Source organism: Mastacembelus armatus, chromosome 9 (assembly GCF_900324485.2).
Source record: "Mastacembelus armatus chromosome 9, fMasArm1.2, whole genome shotgun sequence".
NCBI lineage: Eukaryota > Metazoa > Chordata > Actinopteri > Synbranchiformes > Mastacembelidae > Mastacembelus > Mastacembelus armatus.
In genome coordinates this window covers 3,503,056-3,525,332 of record NC_046641.1, presented here as the reverse complement: position 1 = coordinate 3,525,332, position 22,277 = coordinate 3,503,056, and the positions used below count along the sequence as shown (strand labels likewise).

Sequence of the window (22,277 nt, the reverse complement as noted above, 5' to 3'; positions counted from 1 at the left end):
TCCCCAAATGTAACCAAATGCGTGTCCATCTATATGTTACATGCACTCTCTCGAAACTGCTGTTTCCTTCTAAATCCTCGAGACAGTCAGTCATTTAGCAGATGTGTAAATCACGTAGAGGGACTCCATGGATTAATTTACTGATCCTACTGATTTGCATAATTAAAGTGGTTTTGTAGGTGGTCTGATGGCTGGCATTAGATCCAGCATCTCAAAAAAAAAAAAAAAAAAAAAAAAGGATTTTGGCTCCAAATGAACAGAAATGTAAATGCTTTTGAAAGCATTTACTTACTAGCATTTAGTAGGTGTACTCAAAAAGTTAAATTTGCTAAAATAACAGCAGTGCAGGAGACAATTTGCGCAAAAATACATAATACAAAATACAAAATACATCCCAAAGTGGAGAGTTTTCATCTTAACATTAAAAGGGCCTTTTCTATTGATCACTCTCAAGAAGTCACCTTGGATCTAAACTACCAGACAAACCTTTGGAGAGGCTGTCCCATTGAATTGATGAGAAAGTGTCTCGAAACGAGTACACTTTGATTTAAGTTTGTAGTTTTTTTTACAGTGACACAGAAGGGATGGTGAACACTTTACTGTGCAGTTCTAACACCATCTAATAAACTCACAGGGCCAAGGCTGCTGAAACTGGAGAGGTATTTGGAGAGTCACGTTGAAGTTTGCAAAATATGGCCAATACTGTGAGCATAAGTCATTATCCGATGCAGCTGAATTTGTGCAGTGTGTTTCTAAGATCCTGGACCAGAGGAAGGCCTGCAGGTTTAAATGTCACTTTCCCCTGACCATTAGAAGCAGATATGTGATTGCACCAGCTGACCACACTGTCCTGCAAGTGCCTGATCCTGTCAGCTCTTGTAAGCTAAACAGCATTGGCTGTGGTTAGTACTTGGATAGGAGACTACCTTGCAAGACAAGGGTTTACTAGACACAGCCACTGAAGTCGCATAACCTAGTGTGGTCTTAGTGTCAGTTCCATGGCAAGTAAATGTGATAGTTGTCAGGAAGGGCATGTGATGTAAAACCTGTGCCAGATCAATCATGGGTATCAGTTAATTTGCTGTGGTGACTGCTGAATGAACACAAAATTATTGTGGCCACTCTATTTATTTGTTTGGTGTAGGAATGTTTTAAAAAAAACAAGAATGGTGTCATCTAATCTGTTTTATAGTTCAAAATTTCTACAAATAAAATATTTGGCCTACAAATGTAATTATGCTTGTTTAGTCTACAGTTCAACCTATATGACCAAACCCTGCACAAACATGAAGTAATCAGAGTGAGTTCTACATTTCTGTCCAAACCCAAAGTATCTACTTAGCTATGAAAAATATTATAATATACAGTATATATATAATATATAATATGAATATTTACTTTTGTGAAATATACTGTGAAATACAGCGTCAGTGCTCATTTTAACTAAATTTCAAATGGAAATACTAATATATAAATTTGTACTAAAGTACATTCCACCATTCAAAGTCTCCTATAACCCAACGGTAGATCTTGGCAGTGGTCTCAAACCACCAGTGTTTTTGTCCTTACAACGTGTAAGTTTTATTATCAGAGAGAAGGGACTCCATGACAGAGCCTGTCTCTCATAAATGTCCATGCAGAGCATTAGGGAACTGAAGCTGTAATATATTGCATGACAGCAAGCTGAGTCAATAAAACCTTACTCAGCAAAGGCCCTAGACACGCCAACGAATTACACGCTGTAAGTCATTTCAAGATGGTTCAATATCAATGAATAATCAATTAAAAAATCTAATCAAATCAAAAATCATTTTATTTATCTGTTAGCACCAGTGCAGATGCAGAAACATTCAAAACAACAATCTCAACAACACACCACGTGACACTGAGCATAAACATATAAACAACATAAACATTGCAGCAGGCAAAACACATCAATACAATAACATGAAACTTTTATCTGTATTATGTATTGAGATCCTTGTAAACACTTGCAAAAACAAAATTTGTGAGCAGAAATTCCAGTTAGTGGACAAGTATCAGTTTCAAGTTTCAAGTATCAGCTGATGAAATTGCTTTATTGCGGTGATTTCGTTAAAGTGAATAATTCAGTATCAATCTTCATCATGGTTTGGATTATTACTATCAAAGGAAAAAGGCATGACAAAATGTAATAATGTAATAATTATTAGCCTCAATGCATATTGGGAGGTCTACTCCTGCAGATAACTGAAGGACCTGAGTGAACTCTCAATAGTTAATTTATTCAAGTAATCATTGCAAGTCAGAATTCATGCTTATAAGTTTGGAGGCAGTCTGAAAATAAAAATATTTTAAGTTGATTAACTTGAAATTAACAGCACATATTTACCTAAAGGTATTAAGAAAAGAGGGATTTCACTATACTTCTTGAGTATTTATTCTTCTGCTGTATACACAGTAAATTATGTTGTTTTCATTTCTGGGGCTGCCACCTCTTCTCTTCCCTCTGTGGATAAATGTGCTTCTATATGTCTTGGTGGCTGGTGTGTGTGTGTAAATGCAAAACTTTGAACATCAATGCAAACACGCCAAGCAAATATTTAATGCATGGCAAGAGAGATATCATACAGTATACGAACATTAAAATGCAGGTTATGTGAAGGCAATACATGTTTACATCCATAATAGTAATTGTGCATGTCCCTGGTTATTTAAACATGTGGGTGTTTGAATCAGTATACATAATTAATGAATATGTGCTTTGAGAGAAGCGACAGCTGTTCCTTTGACTTAGTCTGCCAGCAGAGGCTAAAGAACCCTGGTAGTAACAGGACATCTCCTGCCATGCTGCCTTACTGCCACTAATCACAGGCTCATGTAGTTTAGTGGCAAGAAACACAGAGGGACAAGGTTTGCTCAGTCTGCACTTGAGTATGTGTCTAATACTGCATACATGTATGTATATCCATGCAGTATATATGTGTGTGTCTTTCTATAGTGCAACCTCACTATTCTCTGTTGTGCTCTTACTTTTCTTTTCTTACAATAATCAAACAATAAACAGAAAAATAATAAAGGTTAATTCTTAGTGCCTTCCTGGAGTAACTTATTTTGGCTTTACTGTTACATTTCAAACTTGGATCAGGAGTTATTATAGCTTGAAGGTTTAAGGCATGGGTAGAGAGTACACATTAAGACTAAGGTATTGTAGTGAGTCAGTGAAAACCCCACTGAATTATTTGCAAGATATTATTGCAACGACTCCACTACGGACCTATAACATCCTGGTATTAAAGCTTCAATTGCACAAGCTTGGGCTGCTGCTCCTTTCTTGAGAGAAATTGAGTTTTTATTGATACTGAGACGTTAGCCCTCATTTGGCATTATCTACCTGAATGTTCTCATGTAAGTAAGTAAATGTAGTGACGTATTTATGGCAACGTATACTGGTAGTATTTAAAGTAGTAATAATGTAAAATTTGCACAATTCAGTGCCATCCATCCATCCATCCATCCATTGTCTATACCCAGTTATTCCTAACCAGGATCACAGGGATCAGCTGGAGCCTATCCCAGCTCTCTTTGGGTGAAAGGCAGGGGTCCACCCTGGACAGGTCACCAGTCCATCACAGGGCCACATAGAGACAAACAACCTCACACACTCACACTCACTCCTATGGGCAATTTAGAGTCACCAATCAACCTGACATACATGTTTTTGGACTGTGGGAGGAAACCAGAGTACCTGGAGAAAACCCACACAAGCACAGGGAGAACATGCAAACTCCACACAGAAAGGCGAAGACCCAGTGCCATTCATATTTGGAATATTATTATGTGTGCAATGAAACACAAGCATCATTTTAATAATGCTAAGTGAAGCTACTGTACATTTTAACAACTTTACACTGTGCCCTACTAAGCAGTTTGATCAGTAACAGTGCATCATAGTCATCTGATCATCATGAAAATATTATATATAGTATTAATCTAACCATTAACCAATACGTCTAATTGAAAAAAATGTAGTTCGGTAGAAAATATAATGTTTGCCTCTGAAATGTAAAAGATTTTAAGTAGTAAAATAATAATAAAAAGAAAATGTAAATCTAAAGCACAGTTGTGTATATACACTATAGACTACTATAGAGGCTTGAAATGTGCATTGTGTGGTCTGGAATTAGCTGCGGTGGCTCACAGTGCGACTGTGATTTGTGGATTGGTGATTACATGTTACAGCTTCTCATTGTCTCACATGCTTGTCTGACAAGAGCTGCCTCCCACATAGCAATATTTTGCGAGTCTTCTTGCCTTCAGAAAGCTTAGCCACTCTTCAGCTATAATGACACTCAAGACTCAAGTGAATTGGTGCCCGTGATTATGTCATTTTCAGAGTTTGTTACATCAGTCTTAGTTTACATGAAAGCAAGTGAGGAAATTAAGCTACTGCTGCAGACAGCAGCAGTCTGGAGACACAAGGCAAATGTGCTGTAAAAGAGGGTACAGCAGGGTTTCTGTCGTTCAGCTTTTCTGCTATCTGGTGTGATTTGTGTGCTGGGTTTGTATGATTAATTATGTAAGTGTGCATTCACAAACAGTGCAATCCATTAATCTATTCATATTGTGAAACCTTGCTTTCGAAGTGTCTGTGAAGGCAGCAGACAGGCAGAAGACACCGTGTAAAGATTTATGGTGGCAACAGAGCAACATCCGTGAAAAAAGGCACATGTGAAGTGACCCGGGGTCAGACTTAATCAGAAGTGTCATTTACAGCTTCAGCAACTGAGCTTAATGCCTACTGCATTCTCACTCGGCCCCTGTGTACCGCTGATTACAGTTTCATTAAAAAAACTAACACATACAGCAGGCATCCCATCACAAACAAGGTCACACTATTCATAATAAACTATATTTCCATGGAGAAATGTGATGAAGGCAGCAGAAGAGGAAGCAATAGCAGGCCGCCAGCAAAAGAAACACTTTTGCTGATGAGCTAAGAGGCTGCCATCAGCAGTGCTGTGACGAGAGCCGTGTTGCTGTGTGTCTCGGTGCCTGCACACCGCATGTGCGTCATCGCGTGGGTGTTTTTCTCTATTTGCCAAACCAGTAGTATGTGTGCATTTAAGGATCTATACTGTGTTAGTGCGTCATATATATATATATGTATGTCAGCTAGTAATAAATCTTAGAGGGCTGTCTGGCACAGCAAGGTTTCAGGGTGTGCAATGGGAAAAAATAGTACATGCATTTCCTCATCTTTTCTTTGATCATAGGGCGAGAGGAGATGAAATTGATGCATTTCGGCAGCAGTGACACCTTTTGCTATTTCCTCTCCACACATAATGCATGAATACAGTGTTAAAATACCTATATGGACATTCTCAGTCATCCAGGCCATGGTATTTCCAAAAGTACTGCACAGTGGTAGACTTGAGCAAACATTACACATGACATGTACATTGTAGAAACAAACCAAATGTTTGCATGAACAACAAAGGACAGACAACTCCATCAATGTGGACCTGAAGGACAACAGTTGTCATTGGATAGCACTTTAGGACAGAGTGTTAAAATGATTTCCCCATTCAACTGCATGGGAAAGTGTGTCCAAATCTGTGACTGGAAGGTTACATTAATGTTTAGTCATTGGTATGATATGAAAGGTCTTTGGTTCTATTTTAGCAGGCCACAGAAAGCTGATATCTGGAACAAAGGTGACTACTCACCCATGACCGTCACTGAGCTTGTTGCTGACCAGATTCACATATCGACTGTAAATCTTACAAACTCCTTGTTTTAGCCTTCATTTACCCTGCTGCACCACAATAATTCAAATAGCTGACAAACATCGTGTCAACTCTCTGTGGCACTCAGAGGTTATAATTATGTGCAAAGGATGCTTCAACCTGCCAACGAGAAATGTTTCACTGAGAAGAGTGATACATGTGCTCAGCTTGACATTCTCCAGATTAAGTTTCTCGGTACTTACGTTTCACTTCAGCCCATGCATGTACAAGCATGATCTGTGCTATCATGACCAGTGTGTAAGAAAGTCACGGTCTGATAAGAAATTTACAAAATATGATATATATATATATATATATATATATATATATATAAAGTTGAATCTTTCACGTCACAATGGCAAAGAACTTTACAGTGAAGCGTCCAGTAGTTAAACTTCGGAAATAATAATATTTGCATATTCATAGATGCTGAATTTGTCAGTGCGAGAGAGGGGGATGTTACTTAAAACCTTTAACTAATTAAACTAAGCTAATTTTAAACCATATCAGATACAAATTATAGTGTATTTTTAGAGTTTGTTTAGCTAAACATTTATTAGGGATCTCTAAATATCTGTAATGTCCGTAATCTTTTCTCATAAGTCCCTCTTTTATTTCCTGAGAAGATGAAGGAAAGCAAAAATAAAAAGAAGAAGGAGAAATGAGAAATGCTATGAATATACAGTAAGACACCAGACTGTGACTCTGCATGGCTCTGAATCAGAAAAAGACTCTGTATGCCTCAGCAGTAAAATCCCCTGAACGTTGGTTACAGTTTAGAAACATGCATACTGTGAACTCTCTAAATCTGACGCTACTCCAGTGAGTAAAAATGTAACACTAGCTATGTATTTGGCCACTTAAGGGGATGATTCAACAGGCTCTTGAATTTATGGAATCAAAGCAAAATTGCAAAGTCAGACGGCTGGCTTTTAGAAAAGTTGGAATCAATATCACAGATAAACATGATTCAAAAACACACTGCATGCCCTCCATCTGTTGTGGTTTGATAAACAGCTAAAGCAGGCCAGGTCTCTATTCACCATAGGCTTTTTATACAAATCATATTCTGTTTTGGTGTTGGAGGGAGGTTTGGCTGAGTGTTTGGTTTTTTTGTTGTTGTTGTTTTCAGCTTGTAAATTGAGGGCAAAAGCCATGAACACATGTTAGTGAGAAAACATGAGTGTGAAAAACTAAGTGGGACTCACTGTTAACTTCAACCCAAAGAACAGAGATTTACAAAGAAGTGAATACACGAGGAGTCGTGGACCTGAATAGGCCAAGGAAGTGCTGATATCAATCTAACATAAAAAGCTAAAAACTAAAGAGTTTAGAAAAATAAAACAAAGGCTTGGATAATGGAAAACTATATTTTTATTGTTGACATACCTTTTTATAACGGATTTTTCAAAACCTATTCTTCAGTAGATAATTGTGTATAAAGCTGGATGATTTCTACACAGATCTCTAGTGCCCGGGTTCTATGTGTTGCTAGTTTTTGCTCTGTTAAGAGTTTGGTAAACCATTGTTGAAAAGTGTTCATGGTTTTTTCGTCACCGTAGTTGAAGTAGTCACATTTATTTTTCCCTTTCTCTTGTGCAACATGTTTCCTTTTTAGAGGAAGAGGAACACAAATCCCTTATGATTTGCCTTCAATTTGTTCACTATAAAGCACAAAAAGCTTCCTTGACATTGACATTTTCTGTCAATTCCACAGAAAGAGACTCACATCTTTTTGAAGTCACACATGGTGTATTCAGGCCAGTCAATGTAGCACACGACCCTGCCAGGCAGCTCGTCGGTGTTGGAGTAGTAGTACTGAGGGAAGGCCAGGAGCAGTGCCAACACCCAGATCACACCCACCACCACTTTGGTCTCTGTGGAGGACATGCGCTGCTGCAGAGGGTGGATAATGGCCATGTACCTGCAGAGGGTTGAAGAAGAGAGGATTCAGTGATTTTGTAAAACACACCACTTCATTTGTTCACATAGTTATGAATGTAAAACAACAGTGGATGTTTTTGGAAACACCAAACTGAACTGATTCTGATGGCATTCAGCTCAGAATGACCAAAGGTGAGCATCATTAGACTATTTACCTGCATGATTTTCAAAACAAACATAGCATTAGATAGTAGTACAGTGTATCTATCACGCTCCAGCAGAACATGTCCAGTAAATATTTACCTAAAACTGCAGGCAATGAGCTTAGCTTAGCATAATGACTGTAAGCAGATGAAAACAGCTAGCCTGGCTCTGTCTAAATTTAGTACACATCTTATTTGTTTAAGCCAGGCAAGAACTGTCCTGCAAAGCCTGATGGAGACATGCAGGGTTGAGTGTTATTTTTTTTTGTTTTTGCTAAATTAAGGTAATGATTGTTCTAAAGTATCGGGCAGCATGGTGGCTGAGTGGTTAGCACTGTTGCCTCACAGCAAGAAGGTCGTGGGTTCGCATCCCGGCCTTTCTGTGTGGAGTTTGCATGTTCTCCCTGTGCTTGCGTGGGTTTACTCTGGGTACTCCGGTTTCCTCCCACAGTCCAAAAACATGCATGTTAGGTTGATTGGTGACTCTAAAATTGCCCGTAGGAGTGAGTGTGAGTGTGTGAGGTTGTCTGTCTTTGTGTGTCTATATGTGGCCCTGCGACAGACTGGTGACCTGTCCAGGGTGTACCCCTGCCTTCCACCCGAGAGAGAGCTGGGATAGGCTCCAGCAGATCCCCGTGACCCTGAGCCAGGAAAAGCGGGTATAGAAGATGGATGGATGGATGGATTGTTCTAAAGTAGACAAACTATTCCTTTAAAGTGCTGACTTTCTCGTATCAGCAGTGTTTGAGGGGGTTCATGTCTTGTGTATGACTTGTAACTTGAAACTGAAAAGAGACCAAAGACTTTTCTACAAAAACCTATACATGGGAATCAGGATGCAAATTTCTGTTTTATTTCAAAGTCTCAGACATTAGTTTTGTTTTCTTTAACACATAATTGGCAAATCAATAGTTGTCATTTCTATGGGGTTGCCAGAAGAGAGATCAGAACGTTAACCTCAGTCAGATTTCTGTGCTGCAGCACAAAATGGTCGCCTGTCTAAATATTACAAGCAGCTTTTCTGTCACCTGAAATCTAATTTGTTTTTGATCAGGTGTAGTTTTGGCTATATAGTTGCTGCTAGGCAATCCACTGTGCACTTAACAAGGTTAAACGCTGTTCCATTCATAAGGATTTTATTGATTTGATTTGCAATTACTTATATCTGTTACATTAACTGTTAGACATAAACTAACTAGATTGCAACACTTACACTGCTCAGGAACAAAGATTATGCTGTTAAAAGAAGCATCACACTGTAAACTACCTAATAAACTAGATTTGTATATCAGGGTACTTGATTATTGTTTAAAGACTGGAGAAGAGACCAAAGAGCTGCTCAGACAAAATAATTTCACTGTTCACTGTGTGATCACAGGGTACTGTACTGTAATGCCCTTGATGCAAGAAAAGTGCAAACAACACAACCTCACCCACATAGCACGTTTTTAAAAAAATGTTCAATATGAAAGTCTGCAGGTCAAACTGGTACTCTTTGGTTTGCCAAAAGTCCTAAATAATAAAGAAATGTATTTTTGTTTTCCATATTCTTGTTCTTTTAAGAGGATGGGTTCATAAAACACTCTATAAGAACCCAACGCTACAGTTACATTAGCAAGAGTGTCTGTCATGGAGAAGAGTTCTGGCCCAATCATTCCCCTCAGCATTTTATTAATCATTTCACATGCTCCTAATCAGAGCTATGACGGAGTGCATGAATAACTTACACTGACCTTGTACATCATTAACACTGAGCCTCATCAAGAAATTGGATGAAACGTTTTTTGCTGATAGAACTCCCCTCAAAAATACAGCAGTCCAGGACGTGAGATGAAAATCACACTTATACTTTACCTCAGTTCTTTTTTTTGTTTCTGCATAGATGTTTAAGTTTATCTGAGATCAGTGTTAATTTTGACAGCAGATTTTAATTTAGTTTTAGTCATAGTCTTTTGACTAAAATTCAATTTTAGTTTTAGTCATATTTTAGTCATCTGCTTTGTTTTAGTTTTAGTCTAGTTTTAGTCGACTAAATAGCATAAGATTTCAGTCGACTAAATCTACTGTGGATTTAGTCGACTGAAATCTATTGGGTTTAAGTTTAATTTAGTAAAGCTATTGTAATATACAAAATATTCTAAATTAAAATTAAATGAAAAACAAGTTTCATTAAACATATATGGAATATGGCCTTTCCATAAAAGACCAAAAATTAGATATGTATAGTTTATAACCTGCATATGACATTCTTCATTCTTTAAAGCAAAAGAGCAACTCCAAAATATTTAAGAGAAAAACTGTATTTAGCAGTAATACCATTGTATCAAACATGAAACTGACCCATATATCTTCTCTTTGTTTTCTCCAGCTGTTTCCATTTCATTATAGTTTAAGTCAGACACAAACCCAGTGTAGGCTATGATGATGATGATGATGTGTACTCGCGCATCCCGCGTCACTAGGTGGATCAGTTACTTTTCAAATGTGTGTCTAAGAAGATTAATTCTGATTGGATCTTGTCGTTGATGAAAATTATAACGAAAATACTTCATCAATGAAATTAACACTGTCTGAGATGCAGTTGTTCAATTTATTTAACATCCCTTCACACACACATATACATAAGAGAAGAGACAGCGACCCTGTCTGTCTGTCATCATTACAGCAAAACAGTGAACTATACAGTGATCGATGCAGGAGCTGAGTCCAAGAGAAGAAAGCAGTTACTGAACTCACAAACTGAAGCGACACCTGAATGCATGCCATTGAATTGACTGTATTGGTTGTTTTGTATAACTGATGCTCTCTTAACCTAAGGTGTATTCAGGAACCTGGGCGCTCATCTATATTGCATCTGTCAAATGTATTGATTTGTTACTGCAGAACTGTAAGTAAGACACAACCTATGAAGGGGTGTGACAGCACTGAGACTGGAAAAAACGTCTGGAAAAGCAAAGCACTAACTGCAAAGAGTAAGACAGAGACAGAGCTGTGGTGTCTTCTGTGGTTGAGATCAGGTTCATAATTTGACTTGGTAAGACCCTATTTTCTACTTTTGTACTGTGAGTAATAACATGTTAATAATAAAATCATCATCCTTTACATGTGCACAATGTGGCAGGTGTTTTTGTGCATCTAATTATTTGTGCAATCTGAGCTTGGACTTGAGCTTCATTTCTATAAAGTGAATATTTTAGGTTAGCTGAGATTCAGCAGGGGGTGTGTATTGTATACTGTATAGTAATGAACATAAAATATTAACATGAGTGATAATATTTTCCTGCTCCATTTTAAGCAAAGCTCTCCATGGAAATGCTGTTCAGAGCCAAAGAGGTCTAATTAAAGGCTTAATCCCACTAATAACCAAATGAATCTGTTAAATGGACGTTCCACCCCTAATTATATCAGACACAAGAGAAGGCCTCTAAAATCATGGACTGATGTAAATGAGGGATCACAGCCTCAGCTTTAGTTTGGCTCTGCTTCACACGGACCTGGCCCTGTGGTGTTTTTTTGGTGTATGTGAGCCATAGTCGGGCTGTTGATGACAGACATGCAGAGCAAACTCCATCCATCCATCCATCATCTCTACCTGCTTATTCCTAATCAGGGTCACAGGGATCAGCTGGAGCCTATCCCAGCTCTCTCTGGGTGAAAGGCAGGGGGACACCCTGGACAGGTCACCAGTCCATCACAGGACCACATAGAGACAAACAACCTCACACACTCACACTCACTCCTATGGGCAATTTAGAGTCACCAATCAACCTGACATACATGTTTTTGGACTGTGGGAGGAAACCAGAGTACCTGGAGAAAACCCACACAAGCACAGGGAGAACATGCAAACTCCACACAGAAAGGTCCCTGATGGGTTTGAAACCAGGAACCTTCTTGCTGTGAGGAAACAGTGCTACCACTCCCCCACCGTGCTGGCAGAGCAAACTTATCTCAGCAAATTATTGAGTTTCCCAAAATGTCAAACAGCTACTTTAAATATTCATCAAAAGCATAAAAATGTCTGTTACATTATGTTTCCACAGACTCTGTTTGTTTCCTTGAACTACACAAACATTCAGTCATTGAGCGTTTTCAGATATATGATTAGATTGTGACGGGTGCAATGGAGTGCTGTTTCTTTTCATACACAAATCATTCCTATGTATAGACGGCGATTTTCAGAGAGCACCATAACAGTTTCGATTCAGTAGTAAAAAATCAGGATTCTTTAGCTTCAGCTGAAATTTCTGCTGCCAGTAATGTTGATCCACACAACAAAAGGTCAGTGCTGGCTCCAAAAAACCTTCTAATGTCCCTTGGAAGTTCAGCACAGTAGGCTCCTTTATGCTGATAGAGAAGAATGAGTAAAGATCTAAAGTTCAATAAGACATTAATCTAACCAAACTGTGTCTATAGTGGCAGATGAGACTCAGGAAGGGTTGCCAGTTTGATTCCTTGCTCCTCCTGTCTACATATCAAACCCTCTGAACCAATGAAGCCATGGCTGAAAAGAAATATCTTAAAAATTTCTTAAGCCATTTTCTGACTTTGTTATAGATGTGAAAGATGTTCATATATACAAGACACAGTTGGTTATGGAATATCAATTGATTTTAAAAATGTCTCTTAACCAGAATACTACAGAGAAAAAAGAGTATATTTTACAACACATTCAGTTAGAGAAGAAGATTATTGTTTGAACAGCTGGCATGAATCAAAGTGTAACAAAGATTTTTTCCCAATAAGTGTGGCAAATTGAATTGATGAAAAATGGAATAATAGAAAATTTAGAAAATAGCTGTGAATGCCACAAGGCAGCAATGAGGACCTAATTTGAAAGCCAGCCTGAAAAAATAAGACTTAGCTGTAACAAATCCAAAGCATTTTGTAATTGACAAACAGAGAATAATCTATAATCTTAATGTCTCCAACATAACTCTTTTTTATTCACCTATTACATTGTGCTACTGCTGAGAGGTATTTCTTTTTGTATGGGTTTGCTGGTAAAGATTGTCAGTTCCAAGCCCTTTCATTTCATAATTTGGAAAACACACCTCTAAGTCTTTGCACCTCAAATGTAGGTCTGTGGGCAATATGTGATTCCTCTCAATAGGGTACCTTGTCAGAAGGTGGCAGGCAGCATGTTAAGCCGCTGCTAGATTGTATAGGTGACGTACGCTTCCAATTATCCACAAATAGCAGCTAAACTGCCATGGCAATGCTCTTTTCCTAAAGAGATGTAAGTGATTAAGAAGCAGCTTGATAAAATTGCCTGCCTTCAAACATGTCTATGATTTTTTCAGGTGTCTTTTTTCACGTTGTATTTGATCATAGACTGTAGTAATATTATTATGAATTTATATTTTTTTTTAGGTAAAACTCATATCCACAGTTCGTATTATCCATTATTGTCCACATGCATACATACGACTCCTTCGGCTACTGCTGTCTCATCAATAACCAGAAGACACTCCCATGCAAGCCAATATTCATCTGCACACCACAGCATCGCCTCTTCCATGACAGTGTGTGTGTGTGCACAGAAATTATATTGTAACTGGAAACACTTACTGTGAAAATCATTTCCATTGTTATTTGTTTAACTTTTTTTTTTTTTTTCCTTAATGGTGCACATTTACTGTCAGGATTTTTTATTATGTGTTTGTGTCCTATCTATTGCCCCTTTACATGCTTTTTAGCACCTACTTAATTAAACATACAGAATCTGTACTTAACACGCTACAAACAGGTAAAATAACAGTCAATTGCCCTGAAGTAAGTCACATGCAGCCATTTTTTAAGGCTTTAATTGAAGTGGATTTTTCAATGACAGGAAATGACAAGTGTTGATTGGAGCCCTGTTTCTTCATTCAGAGGGGACATGGCTCTGAGGCAGATGTACAAAATGACCTCCATGTGTGACACTGACTGATGGATGTAGATGTATACATAATCTGACACTGTGTGAAATTAACACTGAAGGTTTAATGTCTTTCTGCTCACTTAGGGCAAATGTATATAAAGGAAATGACTGAATGTAATGTTACAGTGAATGCCTATTACAGGACATGTGCAGACCACATATATTATCAAAAATCTTAAGCATTATCATTAGAACAGTTGGCATGAATCAAACTTTAACAAACAAAGATTTTTTTCCTGTTGTCATATTCAGCAGCTTTCTCCATAACAGCTTGCCAGGCTTTGAGTAGTACTGGTTTATATAGCTGTGAATATGTCAGTGTATTTAATTGGTTCTGCTTTTTTTGTAGAATCATGCAAGTGGCAGGAGCTGTGTATCACAACCTTCTCTTTTCTGTGCTGTCAGAACTGCAGCACTTCACACAGCTTAGCTCCACCAAAATGCCATCAAAACAAAATGGCAGGTGCAATTGGAAATATCTCCAAATTGGAGCTGCAATCTGATGACATCTATTACTATTATTATTTGGAAGATTCCTGCTCTGTGATCTCATTTAGGGGTCACTGATTTTAATAGCAGCATCTGAGTCTCCATGACAGCCATGGAAAGCACATTTCCTGGCTTACCCAGGAGCTGTTTCTACTCTCAGACCCATTGATGACAGCATACATGCACCCATTGCATGAATGTCTCACTTCTCCTGTCCTTTGCTACACAAAAAGGCACATAAAAGTGACCACTTATGCCTCCCCGCTCTCTAGTCTGAATGATCAGCATCTGCAATTATCTCCACAGATCAAACTATGAATTGATCAACTCGAGCGTTACTAAAACAGCAAACATCACTGATTCATACAAAGGACCAAGAGAAGTTATCAGTGGCAGCCACACAGAAGACCAAAACTAAGAGGAGGAAGAATTAGTCTAATGGGACAATAATGAATTTTACTCACACCTTCCATGTTGCACTGGGCACATTGATACATGGTCAGTAACATAGCAAATTTTCAGTTTCAAGATTTAGTTCATAAAAGATTAATTACCTCAGGAGCACCACAAACAAATACAATTAATGTAGACCATTATTCCTAAATTACTGATTGTTGGTTACATATTGTAACCCAAGATTCTGTGAACTGGGCACAGCTAACCCATTAGCAAGGGTCTGTTGCCAATCACGTCCGCAGCTCTCAGATGTAAGCGATGGTTCAGACGAGCTCTTCCCTAAGAATCAAACCCACCTTTTCTTCAGCCAGCTGCGCCCAATTCACAGAATCTTTGGTTACATTATGTAACCAACGCTCTGTGTCATTGGTGTGCAGCCCTCTAGGCTATCGCTATGGGTCAAAGTGATAGCCAGAAATGCTCCATACCTCACTGGTCCTGGCATCCCAGGAGAAGAGTCAGGTACAAAAGTACTTGCAACAGACCACCTGACCCCTGTCACTTCCATGTTGGAGTGAAGCAAGCGCCAGGTGGCATGGATAAGTACAGGAATAATTAAGAACTGAGAACTAAACCAAATCACTCTTCTAACGAAGATAAAAGACGGATGCCTGCCCAGCATCCATGTAATAAAAAGCGCACATGCCCAGGACTTGGCAGTGGGATTACAACTGAGAAGCTACTGCTATTTTTGAACAATGTGAGACAGAGATGAACTCGCAATATCCTGCAAGTAGAAACACACAAAGGAACACAAGGAGGCTCATAAATGTCTTATACTGACAAGAACAGCCGCCGAGCATGACACTCCCCTAGTGCAGTGTGCATTAATGCTGGCCAATGGCTCCCTGCCCAAGCAAAGTAAGCCTGCTCAATAGTGTCGCATAGCCAGTGAGACAGATGTACCATGGAGGTGTGAGCTCAGCAAGCACTCGCTGTAGGAAACAAAATCCATAACTCTGCCGTATTCCATATAACATGTCAGAGAAGATGCGATTTTGTTTCCTCTGCAGACACATGGGGAGGACAAAAGAAACCTTCCAGTGTAATCACTCTAGATCCAAATGAGCTAGGTATGCATTTAGGCATGTATGCTGGATTGAGTCGCTGAGTAACATTTTTTCATTAGCAGGTACTTTTTTAGTAGCTGAAGTTCAAAGCATGCTGAGCTGATACTAAAATGTCAACAGACTGCGGGCCACAATTTGGACAGAGAATGACTGGAGGAGTCATGAGAGCGACGTCCGACATGATAATCAAAGAACTGGCAACAGCAACCATTTGTTTTTACATTTTTATAGTCTTTAGCAAGGCACATGGCTAACACTACTCACAAAACAACACCGAGGTCCTATGAAGAAAATTACCTCAACCGAGTCGAGTCGAGTGGAGCACTGTGCACAGTGCTAAAATTGTGTAATGCGTAGTGCTAAACTGTGGGCATTAGTGAGCGTGTGGCACCGTTCTATCACTGAACCCCTCGTGGCATGGGGAAATAGCTGTGGCAACGTTTTTATAGTGCAAAAAGCCAAATTTCTCTCCAGTAGTAATTGGAGAAAAGACAAAACCATAGGGAGAGGCAGAAAAAAATGGTTTCCCTGCACCATTGCCTAAAAGCAGCCCATATTTTCCCATAAAATGCCACAGTAGACCATGCGCGCGAATCCTGTATAGTAACAGTGACACTGGGGGAAAATCCCAAGCCCTCTAAGCTTTCACTCAGCAGCCAGGCTCACAGGGGCTGCCCTATTACTGGGGGGCTGAGGATCACTCCCCTCGCCTGCGACAAACCATCCTATCTCTTCATGGAATCTTGTACAGAGGAGATACCAGCATGCACTGCAGCAATGGAAACCACAAGGCTACAGGCTGCTCCAGAGCTATCAAAATAACTTCCAGAACCTCCTCCTGAACCCTAGCCAGCAGCATAGGGATCAGGGAGATCGGAGCGAACACATAAAGAATGCAATGAGGCCATGGCCAATGAGCGAGGACATCTACCCACAGCGGTGGGTTGTCCTTCACCCGCAGAAAGAACCAGCGGTTGCGAGCCATGGAAAGATCCACTGCCACCTGTCTGAACCTGCTCCATATCTGAGCTCTCTGCTGATTGGCTCAGTGGTCGCCATGGGAATGTTCTCTGGACACTGCCTGGTTGCCCAAGTAGTTCTGGCTCCACAAAAGCAACATAGTAATGTCCATAATGGCCAAAAATGTGGAATGAACTGCCTTCATTCTTGCAGTGCATAACGTTATGGGTGATGTCACATCGTATAGGTCTACCCCCTATACGTAGTCTCGACACACCTGAAGAAGGTACAGGGAGCCAGCGAGTACCTGAATGGCAGGCAGTTGTACTGCAAGCGGATCCCCTGAAAACAGAAGCACAAGAATTCCGTGTTGGGGAATATTGGCTATATGAAAATAAGTGTGCTTCAGGTCCATTGACATGAACCGGTCACCCCAGTGAACGCACTGCAGGAGCTGAGCCGTTGCGAGCATGTGAAAGCTTATGACCTGCATCGATTTGTTGAGCTGTGTCAGATTGAGAACAGCTTTTTCCCCTTAATAAATGAAATCATCATTTATAAACTGCATTTTGTATTTATGTGGCTTATCGTTGTGTAATATTAAAATTTGTTTAATGATCTGGATCATTCAAGTGTGACAAACATGCAAAATGTGCTTGAGGGGCAAATATTTTTTCAAAGCTCTGTATATTTTTAAGTGTTGTGCTTTTAGAATTCCTTGGCTCTGGAGTGATAAAGGTGTCCATGATTTACTGTTAAAAGGAACAGACCCTTCTTGTAGAGAAGACTTTCAGATTCCTCTCCCAGAGTCTGCTGTTTGTTTGCTACACTGTCAAACAATATCCATCAATCCATTCTCCATACCATCTACTCCCTGATTTGATTTCACTAGAGAGCATTTCTGTGGACCATCTGGGGGGACCCATATAAGCACAGGAAGAGCTCCAGGATCTGGTTGTTCCAGCCCTTCATGAATCTATTACAACGTTTGTTTGTAAATGCCCTAATTTTACTGGCTGGCACATTTAATATCTTTTGGCTGTTTGGGCTGAATAAACACAAGTTGTCCAGTGTTTGGATATGCGTGGATGGCACAAAATTCTCTTTTTGCCTGAACACACCACAAGTGTCTATGGCCAGGCTAGCTGCTCTGTCCAGCTGTACTCATGCATGACACAAACTAGATCTAATGTAGTTGGTATGAAATTTTTATTAGCCGGTTATAATGCAAACTATAAAACCTCTAATACAACTGACATTGGCTTGTTATTACAAAAACATTTTGACAGAATACTCAAATTAATAACTCTGAAACACTTATTTCTCAGTACAAAGGATTTGGGTTTGATAGTTAAACACACTTTTACACAACCACTAAATAGATTGCCATAAAACTAGGTGCAGCGCTATTAAAATGTGATGAATCTGTTTTTAATGAAATTTGTTTTACAAATTTAGTTCATGGTTTCCATGAGTATTCATCAATACAATCATCATACAATCCATACAGATCAATGATCTGCTGACCTTTTCCCCATTGCCACTGGCAGGTCAAAATTTTAACTTTGCCTATTAATTATCACAGCAGTTGCCTGATAGATCTGCACTAAAATCAGTCCAGACATTCATAGTTCCCAGATGATAAATCCTACTGACTAAATCCAGTGTTTCTCCAGCACCACTATTAAGTTGATACATATAGTTTGGAGTGAAATGCCTTGCCAAGCACTGAATATGTTAGCAAGACATTTTAGACATACATTCATGTTCTCTCGAGGACAAACAACTTTAGTAATCATTGCACTTTTCATATAGAACCATAAACAAAAATGACCTGCAAATACCTGCAATGCTACTGTTAACTAGCACTTAAACATAAAGTAATGATGGTTATGGCCATCATGATAATTATCAGCATTATGAAGCTTTAATTATTAGTTTAACTTAAGCACAAATCACAACTGCTTAAAACGCTTTTAACTTGGCTATGTTTGAACGTGAGACAGGTAACCCTAAAACCGAAGATATGATCATTGTAATTAGCAAAGTTTTGCTATTATTGTTCCATCAAATCCCCACCCGACTCCCAGCTACATTTAATAGGGATAACCAAGTAGTGCCACTCCACTTCCAGTAGAACAGAATACCAAAAGGAAAATAATGTTTCTAATGAAAACTGTTGTGTGGAATGGGTTGAAGATTACATTACAATAAAAATATTTCCTCAATATTCTCAATACACCCAATGTCAGGCCCAACACACTGGCATCAGTACTCAGCTGTACTGGTGATCTATGGGTTTTGTGGTACGAGAACACCACAAGAATCATTGCAGCAATAATGGAGATAAAGAAAATGTCTTATCCGCTGCTGCACAGTATTTTAGCTCCCTAAAGGAAAACTTAAATAGCAGTGAGAGATCGCTCCAAGTGAAGGCCTACAGTGGGTGAATATTCTGCCACCAAAAAAAATCTGAAATATCTTTTTGTGCCGCAGCCATAAAAGTATAATGCCATCAATGTGAACTGAATGTTTCTCTACTAGGTTGGTGCTAAATATTTTTGTTACATGGACAGGGGGTGAGGGAAAGATAACCATTTTTCTCCTGAATGCCAATTCCGGCTGAATGGAAACTAGCAGAACTGACTGCATACACTCTGTGCAGCTTGTTGCCATCTTAATCTGCCTTTTCACTCTCACTCTTCGTCTTGCTCTGAAGGCTTAACTTCATTTGAGAAAAGGTCAAGTTCATTGCTCTCATGTTCAAAAAGAAGATGCAGAAGAATTACACCCTTTTATTACCCAAGATGTAGACGTATAAAAAAACTGATGTAGGCATGATAAGCTTCAGGCAGGATGCATACAGCTTTAAGTGTGATTATGGTAGGAACCAGTGGTCTAAATCAGTCACACAGATGCACGTACACACACACACACGCACACACGCACGCACACACACACACACACACACACACACAAAAGCCCCCTTTATTCCTAATAGGGACCTGAGGGACTACACTAAACCTTAGCTTAACCCTAACCTCACTCTAACTTTAAAACAAGTCATCACCCTAAGATTCAATGATTTACATGATCGGGACCAGCAAGAAGAGGCCAATTGCCCACAGTGTGTGTGTGAAAATGTTTCAGTTCCCACACTGTCAGTAATACGTCAGACACATACATGGGGAGCAATCCCATTGATGAATAGGGCCCCTACACACACGAATGAATGAAGCTCCTTAGACATAAAGACATAAATCTTGTAAACACCCCATTTTCTCAGCAGTCACTATTGCTTAGAAAAACATACTGTATCCTACCATATACACTCACTAGCCACTTTATTAGGCACGCCCGTTCAATTGTTTGTTAACACAAAATAGCAAATCAGTCAATCACATGGCAGCAACTCAATGCATTTAGTCATGTAGACGTGGTCAAGATGACTTGCTGAAGTTCAAACCAGGCATCGGTATGGGAGAATGGGAGCAGAAGACCACACTGGTGCTTCTCCTGTCAGCTAAGAACAGGAAACTGAGGCTACAATTTGCACAGGCTCACCAAAACTAAACAATAGAAGATTAGAAAAATGTTGCCTGGTCTGAGTCTCGATTTCAGCTGCGACATTCCGATCATAGGGGCAGAATTTGGCGTAAACAACATGAAAGCATGGATCCATCCTGCCTTGTAATAGTGGTTTAGTCTGCTGGTGGTAGTGTAATGGTTTGGGGGATATTTTCTTGGCACACTTTGGGCCGCTTAGTACCAAGTGAGCAAGAATTAAGGCAGTTCTGAAGGCAAAAGGGGGTCCAAACCGATACTATCAAGGTGTGCGTAATAAAGTGGCTGGTGAGTGTATATAATTATTGGCTGCTTTTAGCAAAGGCTTAAATGTAGCACTAACTGAGCTACATGCAACATCTAAGGACTTATTAAGGAGTCCTCTCACAATCAGAGAGAAAAGGCAGAAAAGAAAGTTGTACATTAGTGCAAATTGTACGGCTGCACTTCTACAGTCATTTACAGTTATAAGGAAGCAAAGGAAATGCAGATTTCTCATTCATTTTAGAAACCTTTTTTCATTCCAGCAGTACTCAGCCTTAACAATATCCAGTAGAAGAAGCAAAGCAATATCACAGCAGCAGAGAATTAAGGATTAAGGCAAATCCTCTTAGATATCAGTAGTTTTTCTAAAAAATTACTGTAAGCCATTAGGGCTGGGCAATGGGGAATTCGGCAATTAATTTTTCCTGTTATATCATGATATGGTAGCATGGATTTGCATACTAACGTCAGTATTTCATTTGGCATCTCTGTTTGCATTTACACAAAAGCCCACTCATGTTATTAAATTTCTTCCTCTTATTTGTGTCATAAATGTGATGTAGATTGGAGGATTGTGCCAGTCATTTGCCAGTTCTCAGACACTATTATAACAGATCCAGAGTGGAAGCCCCAGCTTACCTGTCTAGAGCGATCGCAGTCATTGAGTAGATGCTGGCAAAGACAGCCGCGATCGGGAAGAAGTTGTGGAAGCGGCAGTAGACCAGTCCGAAGTACCACTCGTTGTGCACGGCGTAGGTGAAGTTTATGACTGTGTTGAAAGCGGACATGGAGGCTTCGGCGAACGCCAGGTTTAGCAGAAAATAGTTGGTGACGGTCCTCATGCGTTTATGCGCCATAATAATCCAGATCACTGTGACATTACCTACAACGGACACGATAACTATACAGCTGTACGCAATGGCCCAGAGGACGATTCTCCAGACTGGCTGCACAAACTGGTTCCAGTATACCGTCCCGTTACCAGTATTGTTGGAGCTGTTGGTCCAATCTGGTATATCGGTGGAATTGAATAAAGGATCCATTTTGCAGTTTAAGAAAGATGGTCAGACAGTGTTTATTAACCTAAATCAGTATGTAACGTAAAGTGAACAGGCGAAAGTTTCAGAAAGCTTCGTCGACGCACACTCACTTGAGTACATAACTGTAGTCCGCGAAATGCTCACTTGAAAACCTCACTGTCGTGGAAATAATCAATGAAGGGACCCAGAACAAGCATTTAAGTGAAAATTTCAGCAGCAATCTAACTATCTTTTTAACTTTTCTCCGTGCGTAAAAACGAAAATGCGTCTTTTACGCACATTACAGCGCAAAGACAAGTATGTGTTACCCTAACTGGTCACAGTTAGAGCAGAGCTCTGTTCCTTCCTCTCTCCCTCGGCGGCTGTGCGCTCTCCTCCTGCCTCTCTGCTCAAAGTGAGCGGCTGCTTATGGAGCGAGTCGCTGCACACCCGACCAATAGGCAGCCTCGGTAATTATGATTATGGATGAGCCTTGTTACGTTATTCATTCCTCCTGGTTCTGACCGCATGAAGAAGCCAACTGGATTATCATTTTTAAATAGCTCTTAAACCTACTTAGAATTTCTTCTTTTGACAGTAAGAAAGAGCGTACAAGCAGGATAAGGGATGGGCAAAATCAGACAGGTACATAAGAATAAGAAAAAGAAAAAGAACAC

General features: G+C 39.5%; 1 protein-coding gene across 1 annotated transcript in view; it reads right to left on the bottom strand.

Moving 5' to 3' along the window:
* The window catches only part of tacr1a (tachykinin receptor 1a), a 44,969-nt gene extending 22,999 nt beyond the window's left edge, over positions 1 to 21,970 (bottom strand). The window contains exons 1-2 of the mRNA XM_026322392.1: positions 21,221 to 21,970; positions 7,498 to 7,692 (exon numbers count right to left, since the gene is read on the bottom strand). Of these exons, the coding sequence (XP_026178177.1) occupies positions 7,498 to 7,692; positions 21,221 to 21,624 (599 nt within the window). The 5' untranslated portion in view covers positions 21,625 to 21,970. The remainder of the gene's footprint in view (positions 1 to 7,497; positions 7,693 to 21,220) is intronic.
* Between the last annotated feature and the right edge of the window lie 307 nt (positions 21,971 to 22,277).